Genomic DNA, 18,111 nt, shown 5'->3' on the forward strand with positions numbered 1-18,111 from the left:
ATTCATTGTTGTCCTTCCTAAGGATTTTTAAAGCACAACAGTGCTTTAAACAAAAAGAATAAAAGAATGACTTTACCTTTTTTATAGTAACTTCCTCAAGGAAATTTTCTAAATCAGTCTTTTTTTCCAGATCATCAACTTGCTTATCAGGAAATTTCTGTATGCTTTCCAAATACTAATAAACAAGATAATTTTAAAATAGAATCCATCAACAACTGTTTATTATCCAAATTTGTATTTATCACACAGGGTTACATTAAACAGAAACTTCAGCAAGCCAAGCCTCCTGTCCCACAACAAACTTAAAACCTAGAAAACTCAATCAAATTGGAGACTAGGGCTGAAGTGAGACTTACTCTGTTTGCTGTTATGGATACATCAGTGTTACATAAAAGCACTGGGAAAATATTTGAGACAAGATTGCGTTTGTATGCTTAAATTTCTTACGCTTGTCTCTTGGAAGATGGAGAGTAATACATAGACATTTTCATTTTAAAAACAGATACAAAATTCCTGGCAATATTGCTGCCATGTGTTCAGAATTTAGAATTAATATACTTTTCACAAGTTTGGAAGAAACACTTTGCACTAAGAGCACAGCATAAATTCTGTTGTATCTTTTCCGAATATCTATCTGTCTTTTTACCCCCCCCCCATTATCTATCTATCTATCTTTCTAGCTGTCATTTATCATCTATCTCTCTATCAGTCATCCTTCTCGTTTTTTTTTTTTTACAAAACTGAGATCATACTATATTCTGTTTGCCACTTGCTTTTTCATTTAATTCAGCGTGACTTACCTGGCGTAGCAATTGATATTTATCTGTGTTGTCTTTTTTTTTCCTGGTTGTTTAAGACACTATTATATGTATGTCCCCATTATTGTGTGTGTATGTCTCTGTATGTATGTGAATCTCTAAGAAGTTTATTATGAAATATTTGGTATACAAAAATGTATAAAGAATGCTACAATGAATATCCATATACCCATTACCAAATTTAAGAAATAAAATGTAACCATTTCATTAAAAACTTTTGTATACTCTCCAACTGTATCTTCCTCCTTACCCCGACTTAATCATTATCCAAACATAAATGTGATGTTTCTTGTATTAATCCTAGTTTGTTTGTTTGTTTTAATAAAAAGGAAAAAAATATTAGCAAGCCTGGTTGGAAACAAAGTGATTCAAATGTAGTAAAACTGGTTGCAAATCTTTCTGCTAATGGGGATAAAGGCTCAGTATGGTTGGAGAAAAGGCATAAATATAATGTAGCTTTGATTAAGGCTTTGATTAAGTAGAAGAAAAAAGGGAATCAAACTGTAAGATACAAAGTTTCCAGTTTGGTTAAATTCCACAAAAACTCTTCTCTTCTATGTGATCACAGCTGCTGCCCCATCACGGAAACCTACACTGCCTCCCTGATACACGGGGACGGGTGGAAGAGGACTGATTGAGGAGTGGGTTCCCTGTGGCCGTGCTCATGGTTGGTTCCTGGTCAGTCCCAAGAGCAAGGGCAGAGGGCATAGCAGTTCTCATAGAACTGCTTTACAAATAAACTTTCTTTGGCTTCATCAGGAGCCTCTTAACTTTATTTTGAAAGATCTGGGCAGAAAGAAGGGCAGAGGGCCAAGTAAGCAGTGATGTGTGGCAAACGGAGTGTCTGTTCTATGGAGTGGTGGGTTACAGAAAGTCTGATTAGGCATTATGGAAAGAGGATGACATGCTCACCACCACCATGACCTGTTTAGTTAGTGTAGATGTATTGTCCATCACCGGCTAAGAATTTATAGGTGTGAGCCCCAAAGTAATCCTGCTGGGCCTGGATCTGGTTGGCTGACAAGAGCTCTTGTCTGCATCCATAATAGAAGGAAAGAGCAGCAGTGAAGCAGGGCATGGGAATTCCTGTCTGGATGCTTGTGCTGATGGCCCGCTGCCTGGAGTCCTGCCAGTTTTCGATGGCAGACTTGAAGTCATCCAGCAATAGATTCTGAAGTTCTGGGTTTCAGTTAAATGTGTCTTTTATACATCCCTAGGAGTACAGTTTTGATAGCCTCCCTTCCATGTCAGTGCAGTGCCACCAGCGTGGAGGGTCCAGCCAAATTCGGTGGCTGCCTGCCTGAGCAGCATAAAGCCTTGAGTGTAAGAGCTGACTATGGAGGCATACTAGGACCTCCAGGAATGATTTTATATCACCTTGAAACTGGATCTTTTGGGGGCTTTTCAGCTTTTTGCTAGCTTTCATCCACTCATCCTTCGAGATGATTGAGAAAACACAGCTTCGCCAATGAGGGTGACAGGAGCCCTGTAATTCAGGGCTGAGACAGCAGTCCACTTCCCAGGACCCTTCTGCTTTGCACTGTCCCTGGCCTTTGGCACCAGGTGTTTGCTGCTGAGGTATTGAGATTGTTGGCTGTGATTTCAAACAGGAGTGAGTCTAGTGCTGTCTCATGCCATTCCTCCAATACTTCTGGCTTCTCACTGTGCACCATGCCCAGGACACTCTTTGTCAAGTGGTAAGCCTCACAGATCAGCTGCATATTACCATACTCTAGCCATTTATATACCATCTTCAGAAAACATCCTGCTTCTTCATCCACCACCCAGTCACAGCAGGATTCTCCAGTTTTTACTTTTGCAGTGATGCCTTGGATGATTATCTTGGTGTGAAGCCAAACTTCTTTGTTCCCTCCTGGCACGATTGACGGGGCTATACCCAGCCCCTTCCTCACCACCATAACTCCACTCCCCAAAACAAGATTCCTTTGGCCTTGAGATCTTGATACCATCTTGTGGTATCTCTATTCAGAATTTCTCCCATCAGTGGTGATGTCACCACTGTCCATTAACAGTACCAGTTTTTCAATGAAATCATCAACAGCTTGGCAAGAAGTATGATTCTCTGAGGCTTCTTCAGCTTGGAGAGCATCTCCTCCAAGGAGCGAGCACTAACCACTTTGGTTCTCTTTGCCTCCCTGGACCAGAAATCATCCACTTTGGAGGCAGTCCTGTTAAAGGAACAGACCACAAAGCCACAGTCATTCATGTTCAAAATTACGTTCTGGCCCATGACAGCCAGTCCAATCAGTGCAGTATCAGCTTGGGCCATGGCAGCGGCAGGCGGAGCAGAACTGTGGAGCCAAGACAGGCAATGCCTGGCCCACAGGCGAGGGAGGCTCTCCCATGATTTTTTTAACTGGTCCCTTAGTATGTATATTCAATTTGTTTCTTAAACAACATACTAATGTACATCTTTCTGTCTTTGCTAAATTGTCTTAAGTTGAATTCCTAAGGAGGAACTGATGATCCAGAGAAGATTTAAATTTAATGAATTCATATCTATTTATATATAAATTCATGTCTATAGTTATAGCCAAATTACTTTCAAGAGGTGTGATCCATATTCTCTTCCATAATCATTTCATATGTGCTCATTTGCCTAGGTGCTGGATGGAAAAAGTTCTATCTCATTTTATTTCTCTCAAACTTTACTAATTTTTAATAGCTTTGCTTTATACATTTTAGTACTGTAAAGATCAACTAATAAAAACTCATGACAAGTAATCATTTGAATAACTGATTCAGACTATAGGGTGATGAGAGGCCGTCACAGATCAGACAGGTGGAGTCGCTGCCCTGCCCTTTTGAAGACTGCATTCTCGGGGGGTGGGGGGGTGGGGGGTAGAAATAGACAAGAAATGAATTGTTACCTTCTCCCTCTCCCCATTTATGTACTTAAAATTGTAATAATGAGCTGACCTGGTGTAGGGATGAAATTACAAATAGTTCCCTAGTATAGGGATGAAATTACAAATAGAGACCCTTTTCTCTTCTTATAATGCTTTTATTCTTGAATCCTGCTTTTTTCCTAATATTATTATTAAATCCATGGCTAAATTTTTGTTTGCATTTGCATGGCATAATGGTCTCCATCCTTTGACCTTTAACTTTCATTAACTCTGAGTTGAATGTGTCTTTTTTAGTCATTATATAAGAAATTTTTTTCCTATACTGGGTCCTAAGTAAACAAGTAACCTCATTTAATTTTTATCAGGTACATTTTGTAATTTGTTGGTCATTTTTGTTTGTTTGTTTTTGCACTTTATTTTTTCTTTATTTTCTTTCATTCGTACATTTCTTTTCTTATCTTTTGTAAGCTATTTAGCCTGATTTATTCCTATATATAGTTATGGTTAAGACTATGAAGAACTTGCTTAAGTTTATATTTATCAGCAGTATCTTTTGCTTCTGTAAAATGAGGAAGTTGGCATACCTAAACTCCTCCTAACTTTATCCCATTTCTTTCAGTTTTATACCAGTTTATTACTGCTGAATTATTATTGCATTTTTCCTCATAAATCATCTGTATATACAAGCATTGTATGTGCATTCTGCTTTATTACCATAGTCCTTGGGGTTATTTAGACTTAGACTTATTTCTGTTTTTCAAATGATTGCAATGCCTGTCACCCATCTCTTCATTTTGTGGCTTCCTTATAAATGAGTTCTGCATTTTAATTCTTTCTCTTCATGCCTCTTCAGGGAAGTTTTTCAATAAGGGCATATGGGTGGTGTAGATTTCTGAATTCTTGAATATCCACGGATGTCTTTTGCTTGCCTACAAGTGGGGTCAGAGAAAGTCTCAACTTACTTTCCAGGTCCAGTGCTCGAGCTACTGACTTTCTTCACACTTGGCAGTGCAAGTAGCTTCTAATGGACGGGTCCCATCCCATAGCCTGGCCTCACACTCTCAGTCCTCACTCCCCCAGATTTGGGGAACTTTTCTCCAGTCCATCAAAGCAGTCCCCTGCATGGTATGACCCTACACCTTTGTGGAGAAGTCAGGACATAACATCCCCACTCAGACAGTCTTTCTGTTTGAGATAGTAGCATGCTAACTCACCTTCCTTAGACTGCAATCTCAGAACACATTTGTTTCTGGTTTCTAAGGGAATCTTCTCCAGTTTTCCCTGTCCTGTATCTCCCATCCCTCCTAATTAGATGGAACTTGGTGGGATGTGCCAGGACTTTATTTTCTTCGCACAGCAATGTGCGACTAGTACATGATAACCATGTGTGATATAGAGAAGCAGTGAGGCCGCTCATGGTTCATTCCTTCAGTCTGGTCCCATATCTATGAGCAATTTCTCAAAGTTTTTGAAAGTGCTTATCACTGTCTACATTCTTTCCATTGCTATCTATGAATAGATGGAACTCCAGTAAAATCTTTAGCTCTCCCTGGTACAAAGTAATATTAGCTAGTAATTTGGGAATTTTATTATACCTCCTAACTCTATGTTATCACAATTTAATTTAAATTATTCCAAAACCTATGAAATGAGAAAAGCAAAGAAAGGAACTTAAACCATCTTACTGAGAGCAAAACATGTCACTTCCGGAGCCAAAGTAGAAAAGTCTGAAAGTGTTGAGTTTGCTTTTACCTCCAGAGAGAGAGAGAGAGATTGGGCACAGATAAAATAAGTCATCTATCTAACAGATGTTTACTGGGGATATATGAGAGAGGGGGTGGCCTTCTATCATGTACACATGTGAGGCAGCCCTAGGTTTCATTATCATGAGAAGGAGCCTCTAATTAAAGGAAGGAATGGGCTAAGGGAGGAAATAAAAATTTGGCAATTTTTCAAAAGGGTGTTTTGGCTCCCCACACAATCCCATTTTTCAACCTGCTAGAAATCAGCCTTAAAAAGACTCCTCACAGCTACAGCTTAACTAGATGTCTGCTGACCAAGCAGTTCTCTGAGTTTAGGCTAAGTATGCAGCATCCTGAGCGCAAGTGGAATGAGACTGAGATTTTTAACCTTGGTAAGATGGAATCATAACACATTTGAGAATAAAATGTAGTGTTCCACCAAAAAGCAATACCCAGCAAGTTAAAAAAAGAAAAACACCATTTCCTGGTAGAGTTTTCTCTATTTCTTGCATTCCAAACAGGGTGCAGTACACCTACCACCACTGGGTTGGCTGTAAGAGTGTTCTCTTTCCATAGCTGTAAAAAGGTGGCACTACAGATAGTGTTCCCTTGCCCAGCAGGATCAGTATCACTTGGGAACTTGTTAGAAACACAAATTGTTGGGCTCTGCTCCAGACCTATTGAATCAGAAACTCTGAGTGGAACCTAGCATCCCATGTTTGACAAGTTCTCTAGGACAAGTCTTCCAATGCACGCTTTAGTTTGAGAACCACTGGTCTCTGGAAATAGGACCTTAACTGCCTGTTTTGGTTTAGATAGCTTTTTTAAAGGGTCACCTCTTGGGATGATGACTGGTTGAAAGCATGCTCACATTTCCCCAGATCCCAATGTTTCACAGAGGTGAAATCAATTTAAAAATGAGCACTAAAGATTGTGTTGAAGGGAGCTTGCTGATAGCCAAACCCTGGGCTGCCTCTAGCTCAGACATTTCATGTACGGCTGCTTTCTCCTGGAGTTTCCTTACTCCTTTCTCATGACTGCATCAGATTTCAGAAAGATTGGAATGTCCCCTGGGTCGCCCTTTGTGCATGCAATAATTTGTTCAGGCTGTGTGAGTCAGTGGACTCTGGTCATATCTGCCTGGAAAATCTGGCTTATAGTTCCAAGGTGCTCTAAGAGTCAATCCTGTTCCACACTTGATGTTCTCTACCTTATTTTGCATTGACATTTTTATATCAGAGGTGAGGTAAAACAGAAAAGGCAGAAAACAAGACATATCTCTTTTCCATGTGTGCTTTCCTTGGGTTGGGTTTTAAAATTCTTAAGCCTCTGCCAGGAGAGTAATTATCAGCCCAGATAAGAGACCACCTATGGCAGCTACATGTCTGCAGTCATGTGCTTAGGAAAGCACTGTAAATTTGATTAGAGAGTTGAAGATAGTTTACAGGCCATATCTCACTTTCAGGAGATAGGAAGTTAAAAAGAAAACCTAGCAGGAAAAAGAACCGTCAATCATTGTATTTTAGAGGCTGATGTTCAGAGGTTCTTGTGAATGAGGGAGAGAATTTAATGAGCAGACTTTAAGGCAAACCCTCTGGTGAAAGAGGATGCAACTTTACTCTGTTCTGCTCTCAGGAAAAAGATGCTTCATCTTGATAGATTGTTATTTATCCTCATGTGGCATAAACTGCAAGAGTCAACAGTGCCTACAGATGAATGCTAGGAGGAAGATTTTTAAACGAATACAGTGAAATAAGAAGTAGGGAATCTATGTACTGTTGGAAATTCTCTCTCAGCAAAGAAGATCCTGGGAGAGTAGTGTTTGGGAGAAATTCTGAGCAATAGAGCCAGGGTACAGAGAATGCTGCTGAGGGGCTCTGAGAGACCTGTTGAAGGGCAAAACTAGAATCAAAGAAAGCAGGCTGTCCCACCAAAGGCTCAAACTGGAATGGCCGGAGATGAGGGTGGATACTCAAATGCAGTTAAGTGGGTTAGAAAAGAGGATGGAAAGAAGAGTCTTCAGTAATTACCTGAAGAACTTGGACTTTGGGATTAGGGGAGGAAAAGTTTCATAGTACAACTGTCCATTTATTCTAGGGTGGAAAAGGTACTATTAAAAGTACTCACTGTGAATTCAGATAAACATCATTGAAGCTAGGTTGTTATTTGGGGGAACAAGATGCAAATTAATATGCAGGGTCCTGAGGGTATGAAGAATATCAGACCTGGTCTCTGAGTTCAGGTAGCTTACAAAGTAATTAGAGAGGTCATGCAAGTACACTTGGGTCTTGTGCCAGATTCCAGGCTCAGTGCTCAACATAGGACTTTGCCTTGGAAGGTCACTGTGACAGTGAGGATTCTCCAGAGAAAGAGAAACAACAAGATATATGTACACATATTTTAAAAGATTTATTATGAAGAACTGGCTTACACAATTGTGGGGGCTGGGAATACGAAATTCCGTTGGGCAGGCCTGAGACTGGAAATTTCTGTAAGAGTGAGGTTGAAGTCTTGAGTCTGAATTCCTTAGGAACTCAGGGCAGAGGGTAGGGTGTAGCCATAAGGCACAATTCCTTCTTCTTCCTGGAGCCTTCAGCTCTTTGCTTTCAAGTTCTCCAACTGATTGGATGAGGCCCACTCACATTATGGAAGGTAATCTCCTTTCCTTACAGTCTGATTGAAGTTACTAATCCCATCTACAAAATACCTCCACAGCAACACCTAGGCTAGTGTTTGGCCAAACAACTGGACACCATAACTTAGCCAAGTTGACCCATAAAATTAACCACCACAGTCCCCAATAAATTTTTTATGTTGATGACTATTTTGACTTTTTTAAGATTTCAAAATCTGAGTAACCTGTGAGTGAAAATTGAATGAGTGAATTTCCCTCAAAAATAAATTTGGAGAGACATACTGAAATCCTGAAATGGAAAATTAACATTCAGAAAGAGACTTAGAAATAACTCAATGATTGGTATTACAAAAGAGGCTTGTGAATTAAAAACAGGCTTTGGAGGGGAAAGGTAAGTTTATTTTCTAACACTGATGAAAATAATATGAAATTTCTTAAAACCAAAAACTGTTTATTGTGGTTCCCCTTATCTAATTGACATTTATCAGGATATGCTATTTATTTTGCAGTAAAGCAGAGTATCATAATCTTCAACAAAGCTAAGTTAAATAGTATCATATGATATTCTGAAATTCTTTGTAGAGATTTTAAAGCCCAGAGAGGGCAAATCTCATCCCTGAATTCCAGACAGCCTCCTCAACATCTCTAAATCATTACCCAGCTGCCCCTTTACATCTCTACCTAGATGTCTCAAAGGCATTTCAAACTTAACATGTCCCAAAATAAACTGTACTTAATCTCCATCAAAAATACTTCTCCCTTATCTCAGCAACAAGGCAACACCATCTATCTATTCAGTGGCTCAGGCCCCAAAAATGGTCTACCTCATTTATTCCTTCCTTTCTTTCATGTCCCATGTCTAATCTATCAGACATCCTATTGGCCCTGATTACATAATATATCTGGAATTGGTTTACTTCTTACTACCATCTGTAAGCCATACTCTTCTCGTACTAAGGTTGATGTAACAACCTCCTAAATAGTCTCCCTGCTTCTGTGCTTGTCCCTCTATAGCCTATTCTTAACATGGCAGCCAGAGTGATCCTTTTTAAAGTGGAAGTCACATCATGTCTTTCCTCTGCTTCAAAACCCTCTAGTGGCTTTCACATTTTCATCAGGGAAGAAGACTTTATAGTGCTCTGGATATGTGGTATACATCCTATTTGATCTAGTCCCCAGCTCCCTCTCTGAGCTCACCCTCTCATTCACTCCACTCCAGCCATTGGCCTCAGGATATTTACACTGCTGCTCCCTCTCCCTGTAATACTTACCTCCCAGAACTATATTCTTACTCCTGACTTCTTCAAGTTTTGCCTCAAATATTATCTTCAACTGAGATCTTCCCTTGGAAGCCCCATTTTTCAACTACATGCTACCCCTCCCCCAGATCCTTTCTATTTGCCTTTCCTGCTTTACTTTTGACTGCTTTATTTTTAGCCATAGTTCCTACCAATACCTGATCCACTGTGTATCTTACTTTTTTGTTTATTCATCACCTCCAGCCAGTGGAATGTAAGCTCCACCAAGATGGGGATTTGGGTCAGCTGCGTTCACTGCTCTATCCTCAGGACCTGGAGCAGTGCGTGGGCCATCGTAGGCTCTCTCCATACTCCCACCCTCCTTATGCCGTGTTTGTGCTCTCCTGTTTCTGTATGATTGCCAAAGCTTCCCAAATGGCCTCCTGGAATTCACCAATCCAAGATGAATATTATTTTCTCAGGATAGCTTTTATCACATTACGCATCTAATCAACAACTTTCAAAGTTTCCTGCCCTATTAAATTTAATTTCTTTTATTAGGTTGGTAAGATACCATTTGAACTCATCAAAATAGTAATGTTATGGGCTGTTCTAGTTTGAAAATGCTGCCAGAATGCAAAACATCAGAAATGGATTGGCTTTTGTAAAGGGGGTTTATTTGGTTTCACAGTTACAGTCTCAAGGCCATAAAGTATCCAAGGTGACGCATCAACAATCGGGTACCTTCACTGGAGGATGGCCAATGGTGTCTGGAGAATTTCTTTTAGCTGGGAAGGCATGTGGCTGGCATCTGCTCCAAGTTCTGGTTTCAAAATGGCTTTTTGCTAGGACGTTCCTCTCTAGGCCACAGCTCCTCTTCAAAATGTCACTTTTGGTTGCTCTTGGGGCGTCCTTTCTTAGCTTCTCTGGAGCAAGAGTCTCCTTTCAATGGCCATCTTCAAACTGTCTCTCTCATCTGCAGTTACTCTCTCAGCTCCTATGCATTTTTCAGTGTCCCTCTTGGCTATAGCAAGCTTGGGCCTTCTTAGTTTGTCTGAGTTTATATAGTGCTCCAGTGAACTAATTAAGGCCCATGCTGAGTGGGCAGGGCTACATCTCCATGGAAATTATCCAATCAGAGTTATCACCCACAGTTGGGTGGGGTGCATTTCCATGGAAACAACCTAATCCAAACATTCCAACTTAATCCCCACTAATATGTCTGCCCCCACAAGATTACATCAAAGATAATGTGTTTTGGGGGACATAATACATTCAAACCGGCACATATAGATAGAATCTGACATGTTGGAACATTCTGATATATAAATGGCAAAAATACCTACTGGATTCAACATTATTAGCCTTTAATTTTCAAAATTTCTTCAAGTAGACAATTGAGTTCATGCTTTGGTGGTAGCAGCATAAAAGGGTCTTGTGGAGTCACAGATTGTGCTTTCTATAAATCAAGAGTTTATTGTGACAGCCAAACCAAAGCCCATTTAATCTGCAGCTGCATTATTAGTTGCATAATTTCTAAAATGATGAATTTAATAGTATGTTCTTTAAGATCATTTTTGGAATGTCCTGACACCATATTTTTAGATAATCTAGATATATACTGAGAAATAGTCAAGAAATTGTAAGCTATCCCAGAAATTATTATTTGGGAATGGATTAAAGTTTTGTTCTATTTGATTCCAAGGGTGATAATGTAAAAAATTGAGTTATTTCACTTACACTTATGTGACCTAAGGCACTAATTAACTCTCTAATGGCTCACTTTATTATTGCCATAATTAGGGTAAAAATAAATTAGAAACTCAACTTAAAAAAATGTCTCTTGTTCATTGTTCTCAACATATTTCTATCATTGAAGGTTATTAATCAGTTTTTGTTATGCTTGGTGTTTCTCTCTTTCTCTTTCTCTTTTTCTTTTCTTTTTTTCCTTTCACTACCTTCTTCTCTCAGGGAAGCTTCTTTTTCCCAATGTGGGTGTCATTTTATTATGTCCTGCTCTTTCCTGAAACACTCTATCCCTTGTTATCCACCTAATCAAATCTTAGTATTATTTCAGAGTTCATTTCAAGGACCACCTGTTCCATTAAGTCTTCTCCAATTAATTCAGATTTTATTTATTATACTCTCTGAATGTCTAGACATCTTAGAAATCTTAATTTGGCATTTATTTCACGTATATCATAATGTATTCAGTTCAGTTCAACTGATAGTTGATCAATGTCTACTCTTTAGCTAGCCACTGATTTCTTCCAGAAAGTATTCGGGGAAGATTAAGAATATATAATATATAGCAAGATAACATAAAAACATAAAAATGATTGCTCATGAATAAGAATGTCTTCTTGACCAATGTGAAAAATTAAGAACTCATTTGAATCTTCTCTAGTTCACACATCAATCAACTGGATTGTCATATAATACCAGGAATTTTTAAAAAAGGATAATGTCTTCTTATTGGATGTTTTGAATTTTTTTAAAATAAGTATAAAAAGAAGAGGTACTAATCATCATTCCTGTTCTCCCATTGCTCACACTATGTCAAAACTCCCTCCTCAGAGTGGATATGGCTAGTGGTAGTGTGTTTTAATCAACCCTTTTGAACCAGGACTGGGCTGCTGCTTGACCTTGTTTTCTAGTTCCTTGTTCTCCTTATGGAGTGAGATATTGAGAGCAGTTAAAGCCCAAGCCATCACCAAACAGGCAAAATTTGGATCACTGCTACAGCTACCAATACCCTGAATGAGCTCCAATCTCTTCCCTTGACACATCCATCTTCCTTAAAGCTATTTTGCAAGCCCAGTGCCTTTTTCAGCCGCATTTATTTAACAAATATTTATTGATCACATATATTGTGATAGGTGCTATGATAGGCTCTGCAACAGACACTCAAGTAGTCTTGGTAGATACAACTTTCATTGGCTTATTCACTATTAAGAGAGAGCAAGTAGAAGGTGATTATTGGCTCAAAAACTCTGAAAGTGAGTTTACTGATATTTATAACTTAGCACTTCAACTAACCAGGTCTTACTGGTCAGTATAAAATTAAATATGATTCATTTATTTTAAAGCCAAACACATTTGTTGTAATTATGAGGCACCACTTGTACCCCACTTAAAATACTCTCTGCCCCACCTCTTAATAGGCAATCAGTTCTGCACAAAGCTGCTTTTGGTTTTGGCAGCCAGCTTTGTGTAGGTGCAACTTTCAACATCTCCCCTCTCGCTGATACCTTTTACATTTTATTTCCTGGCCTGGGATGGCCAGTGAGAATCACTCAACACTAATATATAGAAACTCGAAAGTTCAGGGATATCAGTGCCCATGGACCATCCTTGACTAGGAGTTGATGAAAAAATGCTTTCCCCTTTTATCCTTCAGTTGACACATTTAATAAGGTTCCTCAGCAGCCACCTGTAGCGGGGCTGACTCAGTAACACATTCTTGTATTGACTTTCCCTCTTTTCATGTTTCAGTCCCCTGTTCTTCATCTCTGCCCCTTGGCATATACTCCCCAATAAGCTACTCACACCCATGCTTCTGTCTCAGGCACTACATTTGAGTAAAACAGGCTACTTAATCCTAAAGATACACAGGATGATATTTACCATTGTTCAAAGGAATATAATCATAACTATAGTGTTCTGTGGAAAAGTCTCTTTACATAGGTTGGGTCCCATTTGCCTTTCCTTATCTCCAAGGTGAGACAATCACTTAAAAATACTTTCAAGTCCCCTGTAAAGCTTACAAAGTACTAAACTAGATATAAGCTAAAACATAAAAATATAAAAAACCAGATTCTTGCCTTTAAGTGCCTGCAGTTTGTTGACAAACACAGACATCTAAACAGACAGTGAAAATAGAATAAAATAAGAGTTATGGTAAAGATTTACACAGGAGCGAAGGCTTCTGAAAAGAAGGGAATCTAGAATAAAAAAGTAGGACTAAGCCAAAATAAAAAGGGTAAAAGTAAATTCTCCTAGATGCGTGGATATAGAGGCTTAATGACAAGATATATGCAAAAAATGAATGCAGTTTTGAGTTTCTGAAGCATAAAAAGCCATGGTGAAATATCCAAAAAAGGTGAGTGTTTGCAGAGGCAGGTAGGGTTGTGCAACAGAGACTCAAATAACTTGTCAAGGAAATTGTAATTCACCTTGAAGGTGAAGGAAAGCAAATAAAAATGGTAGTTCTTAAATTATTTTGGGTCAAGGATCATTTTGAGAATGTGGCTGAAATTATTGACTCTCTCCAAATAAGAGCACATCCACCACAATTTTTTTTCATTTCAATTATTTGTCTGTGAATCTCCTAAAACCTGTTCAAGGACCCAGATATATATACCCTTGTGAAGACCTGTTCAACCAAAATGTTTCAAGCATGGCAGTTATATGGCTGGATTTGATTTAAGAACATTCTAGTAGTCATGTCAAAAATGGATTTTTGGAGGACAAGACTCTAAAGGTGGATATCAGTGAGGAAACTATATAACAATCCAGACAAATCAAGATGAGCAGTAAAACTACATAGAAGTATAAAGAAGAAATAATGGATTTAATGTCTACAGGAAGTATAATCAACAAGATTGAGATTGACTACCCATGGGCAGTGAGGTGTTGGATGATGATGAAGATGAGTTTGCTTTTGGACATTTGCCATTGAGATCCTTATTTACATCCAAGTAAAATGTCCTGCAGGAATTTGGGTACACCAATCGAGCTGAGAGCTAAAAACAAAGATTTGAAAAACCTCAACCTATATGTGGTTAAAGCCATAGATTGATAAGATGATTCAGGGAGATGGTGCAGAGTGAGAAAAGAAGGACCATGGACAGAACTGATGGGGGGAAACGATATTTTAAGGGCCTGCAAAGAAAGAAGAGCCTTGTACAGGAGACTGAGAAGGTATATTCATAAAGACGGGCAGAGATCCAAGACAGAGAAGTGCCACAGAAGACAAGGAAGGATAGTCTCAAGACTGAGCAGATATTCAGTATGAAGCGCAGCTGAAAGTCAGTTAAAGACCAGGTCTGAGAAGTTTCCTTTGCATTTTCCAGTTATAAGATCATGCAGTCATGGTGTATAGTTTAAGTAGTTTTCTCAGTGTGGTGGAGACAGAAGCTAAATTAAAATAAGTTGAAGGGTGAATGAAAACTGTGGAAGTAAAGGCATTGAATGAAGAATATTTAAGAAGTTTGGCACAAAAAGGAATGAACGAGCTGTTTTATATTACAATGGGAAGTTTTGTTTTGTTTTGTTTTGTTTTTAAGAATGAAGGAGAAATGTGCTTGTTTATATGCTGTGGGAAATGACCAGTGGAGATGAACAGAATGGAAGGTGGTGGTGATAATGAGGAAGACAAGAGGATGGGATCCAAATCACTAGCCTAATAGAGAGGCTAACTTTAAATAGAAGATAGGTCCTCTCACCTTCTGTGAATTGAAAAACTGGTGACTATGGGCTGGGGTACAGATAATTCTGTGGCTGGTGGGTGAGAGAGATTTGAAGGTCTTTATTCCTGACTACATAATTTTTCTTGGGACATAGGAGAGGCTTGATACTTTTGAATAGATCTGGAAAAGCATGGAAGAAAGACAATCAAGCTGCCGAAGTTTAAATTTGGAGACCGTGAATTTGTACTCACACTACTCCAAGAGTGTTGTGACTTTCTCCAGTATTGTTCAGCTGCACATATGCAGGGGAATGATGGAAGATTACAGGATTGGGGTTTTCTTGAACAGGAAGGATGTTGCTGATGAGACATTGCAACCCTGGATGAGGAGGGATGGAAAGGAATCGAGGAGAGGCCAGATACTCTTGAGAGAATAGAGGGATCAAGAAGCTGAAGGGTCTATGTTTCACTGAAGAGAGCATGTTAAGGAGAGGAGATTGCGAGAAACCTGAAAGTTTTGTTGCCAGAAAACTGGAGCTAAAGATTTGTGATGTGGAGCAGTTCTGAGTTGTCTGGTCTTGGGGTCGAGAGGGTAACATGGAAGCGAAAATCCCCCATCTTGATGGGGTGGAGGGTCTTTGAGGTGACGGGATAGATACATATGAACATAAGAATTACTCACGCAATATTGACCCTTAAATTGGAGAAGGAAATTTCGAACCTGAGAAAAGTATTCACAGGCCAAGAGAAGAATGGTTATATATTTTCCTGTGTTAGGTATGGTGAAGGATCAAACAGCCTGTATTGAACTGGGGATGTAATATTTTTGGAGGAGAGAAGGATTTTGTTTATGACAAGGAGGAACAGGAAACATTCTGTTTGGTGGCTGAGAATGTAGGGGAGTTTGTTTAATATGGATGCAGGGTTTTAGAAAGCAAAGAGAAAAGGTTTGGGTGTAGGAGTAGGAGTGAAACTCTTGAGGTAAAAAAGGAAGGGGAAAAAATGATTTAATTTTTATTAAACTGTATTTCCCGGACTTGCCCACACAACTCCTGTTTGCATAGCATCTGTTAACCTCTTACAGGAGGAGTGCTGTGTGGATTATGGTTTGGGAAACATTGGCAGAGCACTCACGGATAGCAGGGATGTGAAGCATTCCTCAATGAATTGGTGCCAAGTCACGGCAAACTCAACCTTAAGGTATCTGGAGGGCAGTGTTTGGACAAAGATGAGCCAGCTTCATGGCATCTCAGAGGCCACCCAGTTTGTTGGGTTGTTTTTAAAGACCATTTGTCTTTTCAGCTCAACTAAATTGAGAACTCCCTAAAATCAGGGACAGTCATAATTTCTTTGCATCTCTACTACATTTGGCTTATTATTTAGCATATTAATAAATGCTGACTAAATATTTGGTTTTGCTGAAGCATGCAAGGAGCAAAAAAAAAATATGACAGAACTCTTTCTTCCTTGTTTCTTTCTGCCTTTGTTGGAGATTTATTTTCCATTAAGGTTTTTAATCTAATGTTAAATACCCAAGTGTGTGGGAGCTAATTGTGATTTTTTAAATAATAACTTTTATTTACATATTTCAGTACTTCAGGTTCCTACAAAATTTCTCTCTTTGATAATTTTGACAAAATGGTCCTAGACAAAGAGAATTCAAAAACAATAGCTGATATTGCTGATTATTGAAATAGCTCCCCTACTTGTTGGAAGTAAATAAAATAAAGAAATACAAGAAATACTAGGAAGATTTGAAAAGCATGTGGCTAATTCATTCATTTAAGAGTGGTATCATTTTTCAAAGTAAAAATTTAAAGTAATCATTAAAAAGTATAAAACAATACATATTTGACTAAAAAGTGTTATGACTCTCAGGAAATTACCCTTGAGATTTCTTTAATTAGTTCATATAATACAGTCAATATGGTTTCGTGTATAGAAGGTAATACGTAAGTATAAATATAAGCATGATACATACAGAGGCGTGCAGAATTTACAATTAAAAGAGAATGTGCGAATATGATTTTCAATATTTATAAAAATAAAGAGACATGCATATGTACTTCAATTTATAAAAGTCAGATGCAACTTATTATGTGATGCCATTGTGGTATATAAAAGTAAAGGTAGGCAATAATTGGAAATTATAACTTTTGAGCCTGCTACAGTTATGAATTGTACTTGAATTTATGTTTTTAAAAATGTTAATGCTTTTTGCTATGCATTTATTAATACTCCCTTATATGGGCAATTGCCATCAACTAAATACAGGAGAAGAAGTGACATACGTAGAAACTTGCACCCTCTAGATTGTTTAATACGTATATTATCCTCCAGTGTTAGCAGAGGTATCTTTTATCTTGCTGTTTTTAGGACAGAGTTTAAAACATTTATTGCTAAGCTCTACCTCCTTCTGTAATGTAGTTTCAGAAAGTAAAATAAACCCAAACTGTTTGAACTGGATCTTGCCAGTCCACCTTTCTCACAGCAGTGATGAGGATATGGAGACTCAGAAGCAAAATCACCTACACTATCCTCCTCTCCCAGAGCAGTCCCAGTTATTATGTTGAGACTTATCTTGACTTGCAGGCCCTTATACTCAGATCTGCTGAGTAATAATCATGATTTTAAGAATTATGTTTGATAAATCTCTGTGTAATCATGAAAATCCTCTCAGGCCTCCTGGACTCAAACCTTAGGTGAGCGTGCTGTGTTAGAACATTGCTTTCCTTTTGCCCAGTTCCCCTTTTCAGTAAAAATGTTTGCTTATTATCCTTCATCTAGTCAGGCTAAGAAGTAAAACAGATACTATCTAGACCAGTCGTCCCATGTATACAAGAGAAAAGAGAATAGTTTTCCTTAAAAATATTTTTAAATAGCTTTAGTAAACTTTTTTTTTTTTTACCTTGAAGAAGCAGGTCTAAGTATAGTCTAGAATTTCACAGTTGTGTCTCCAATACTATATAGTTTGTAATTCATAAATAAGCATTGTTAGAGATTTCAATGACCATTTTTAATTATTTAGGCTTCAAGGAGACAACCTGGCTGAAAGGACAGAAGAAACATCACAATTACTTCATTCTCCAGATGAAATAATCCCCGATTCTTTGGGTAAGTTTTAAATCCCAGATTCTTTGGGTAAATTTTAACAGTAGTCCTTGTCGTTTTTGTGGCAGCTGAAGATAAAAGAAAAACAAAAACAAAAATAAAACTAAACTAAAATCTTCCCTGGCCACCAAATCACCCACAGCTGCTGGTTTCATATCTACCACCAGCACCTTGGTCAGGCTGTGTGAGTCATGTGGTTAAGGGCGGAGAGGAAAGGAAGCTGGAAGAGAGGTTGCTGAAGACCAGCCTCTCAACGTATGTGCCTGTTGAAGGGACAAACGGGTCAA

General features: G+C 38.5%; 1 protein-coding gene and 1 pseudogene across 7 annotated transcripts in view; one reads left to right on the forward strand and one right to left on the reverse strand.

Moving 5' to 3' along the window:
• C14H8orf34 (chromosome 14 C8orf34 homolog) overlaps nucleotides 1-18,111 on the forward strand; it is a 480,113-nt gene that overhangs the window by 369,982 nt on the left and 92,020 nt on the right. For all 7 annotated transcript variants that reach the window (XM_037803247.1, XM_037803243.1, XM_037803245.1 and 4 more), the window contains one exon: nucleotides 17,742-17,827. In XM_037803247.1, coding sequence (XP_037659175.1) covers nucleotides 17,742-17,827 — 86 coding nt within the window. The remainder of the gene's footprint in view (nucleotides 1-17,741; nucleotides 17,828-18,111) is intronic.
• Nucleotides 1,705-3,108, reverse strand: LOC119509505 (annotated as a pseudogene).

Source organism: Choloepus didactylus, chromosome 14, assembly GCF_015220235.1.
Source record: "Choloepus didactylus isolate mChoDid1 chromosome 14, mChoDid1.pri, whole genome shotgun sequence".
In the NCBI taxonomy this organism is placed as follows: domain Eukaryota; kingdom Metazoa; phylum Chordata; class Mammalia; order Pilosa; family Megalonychidae; genus Choloepus; species Choloepus didactylus.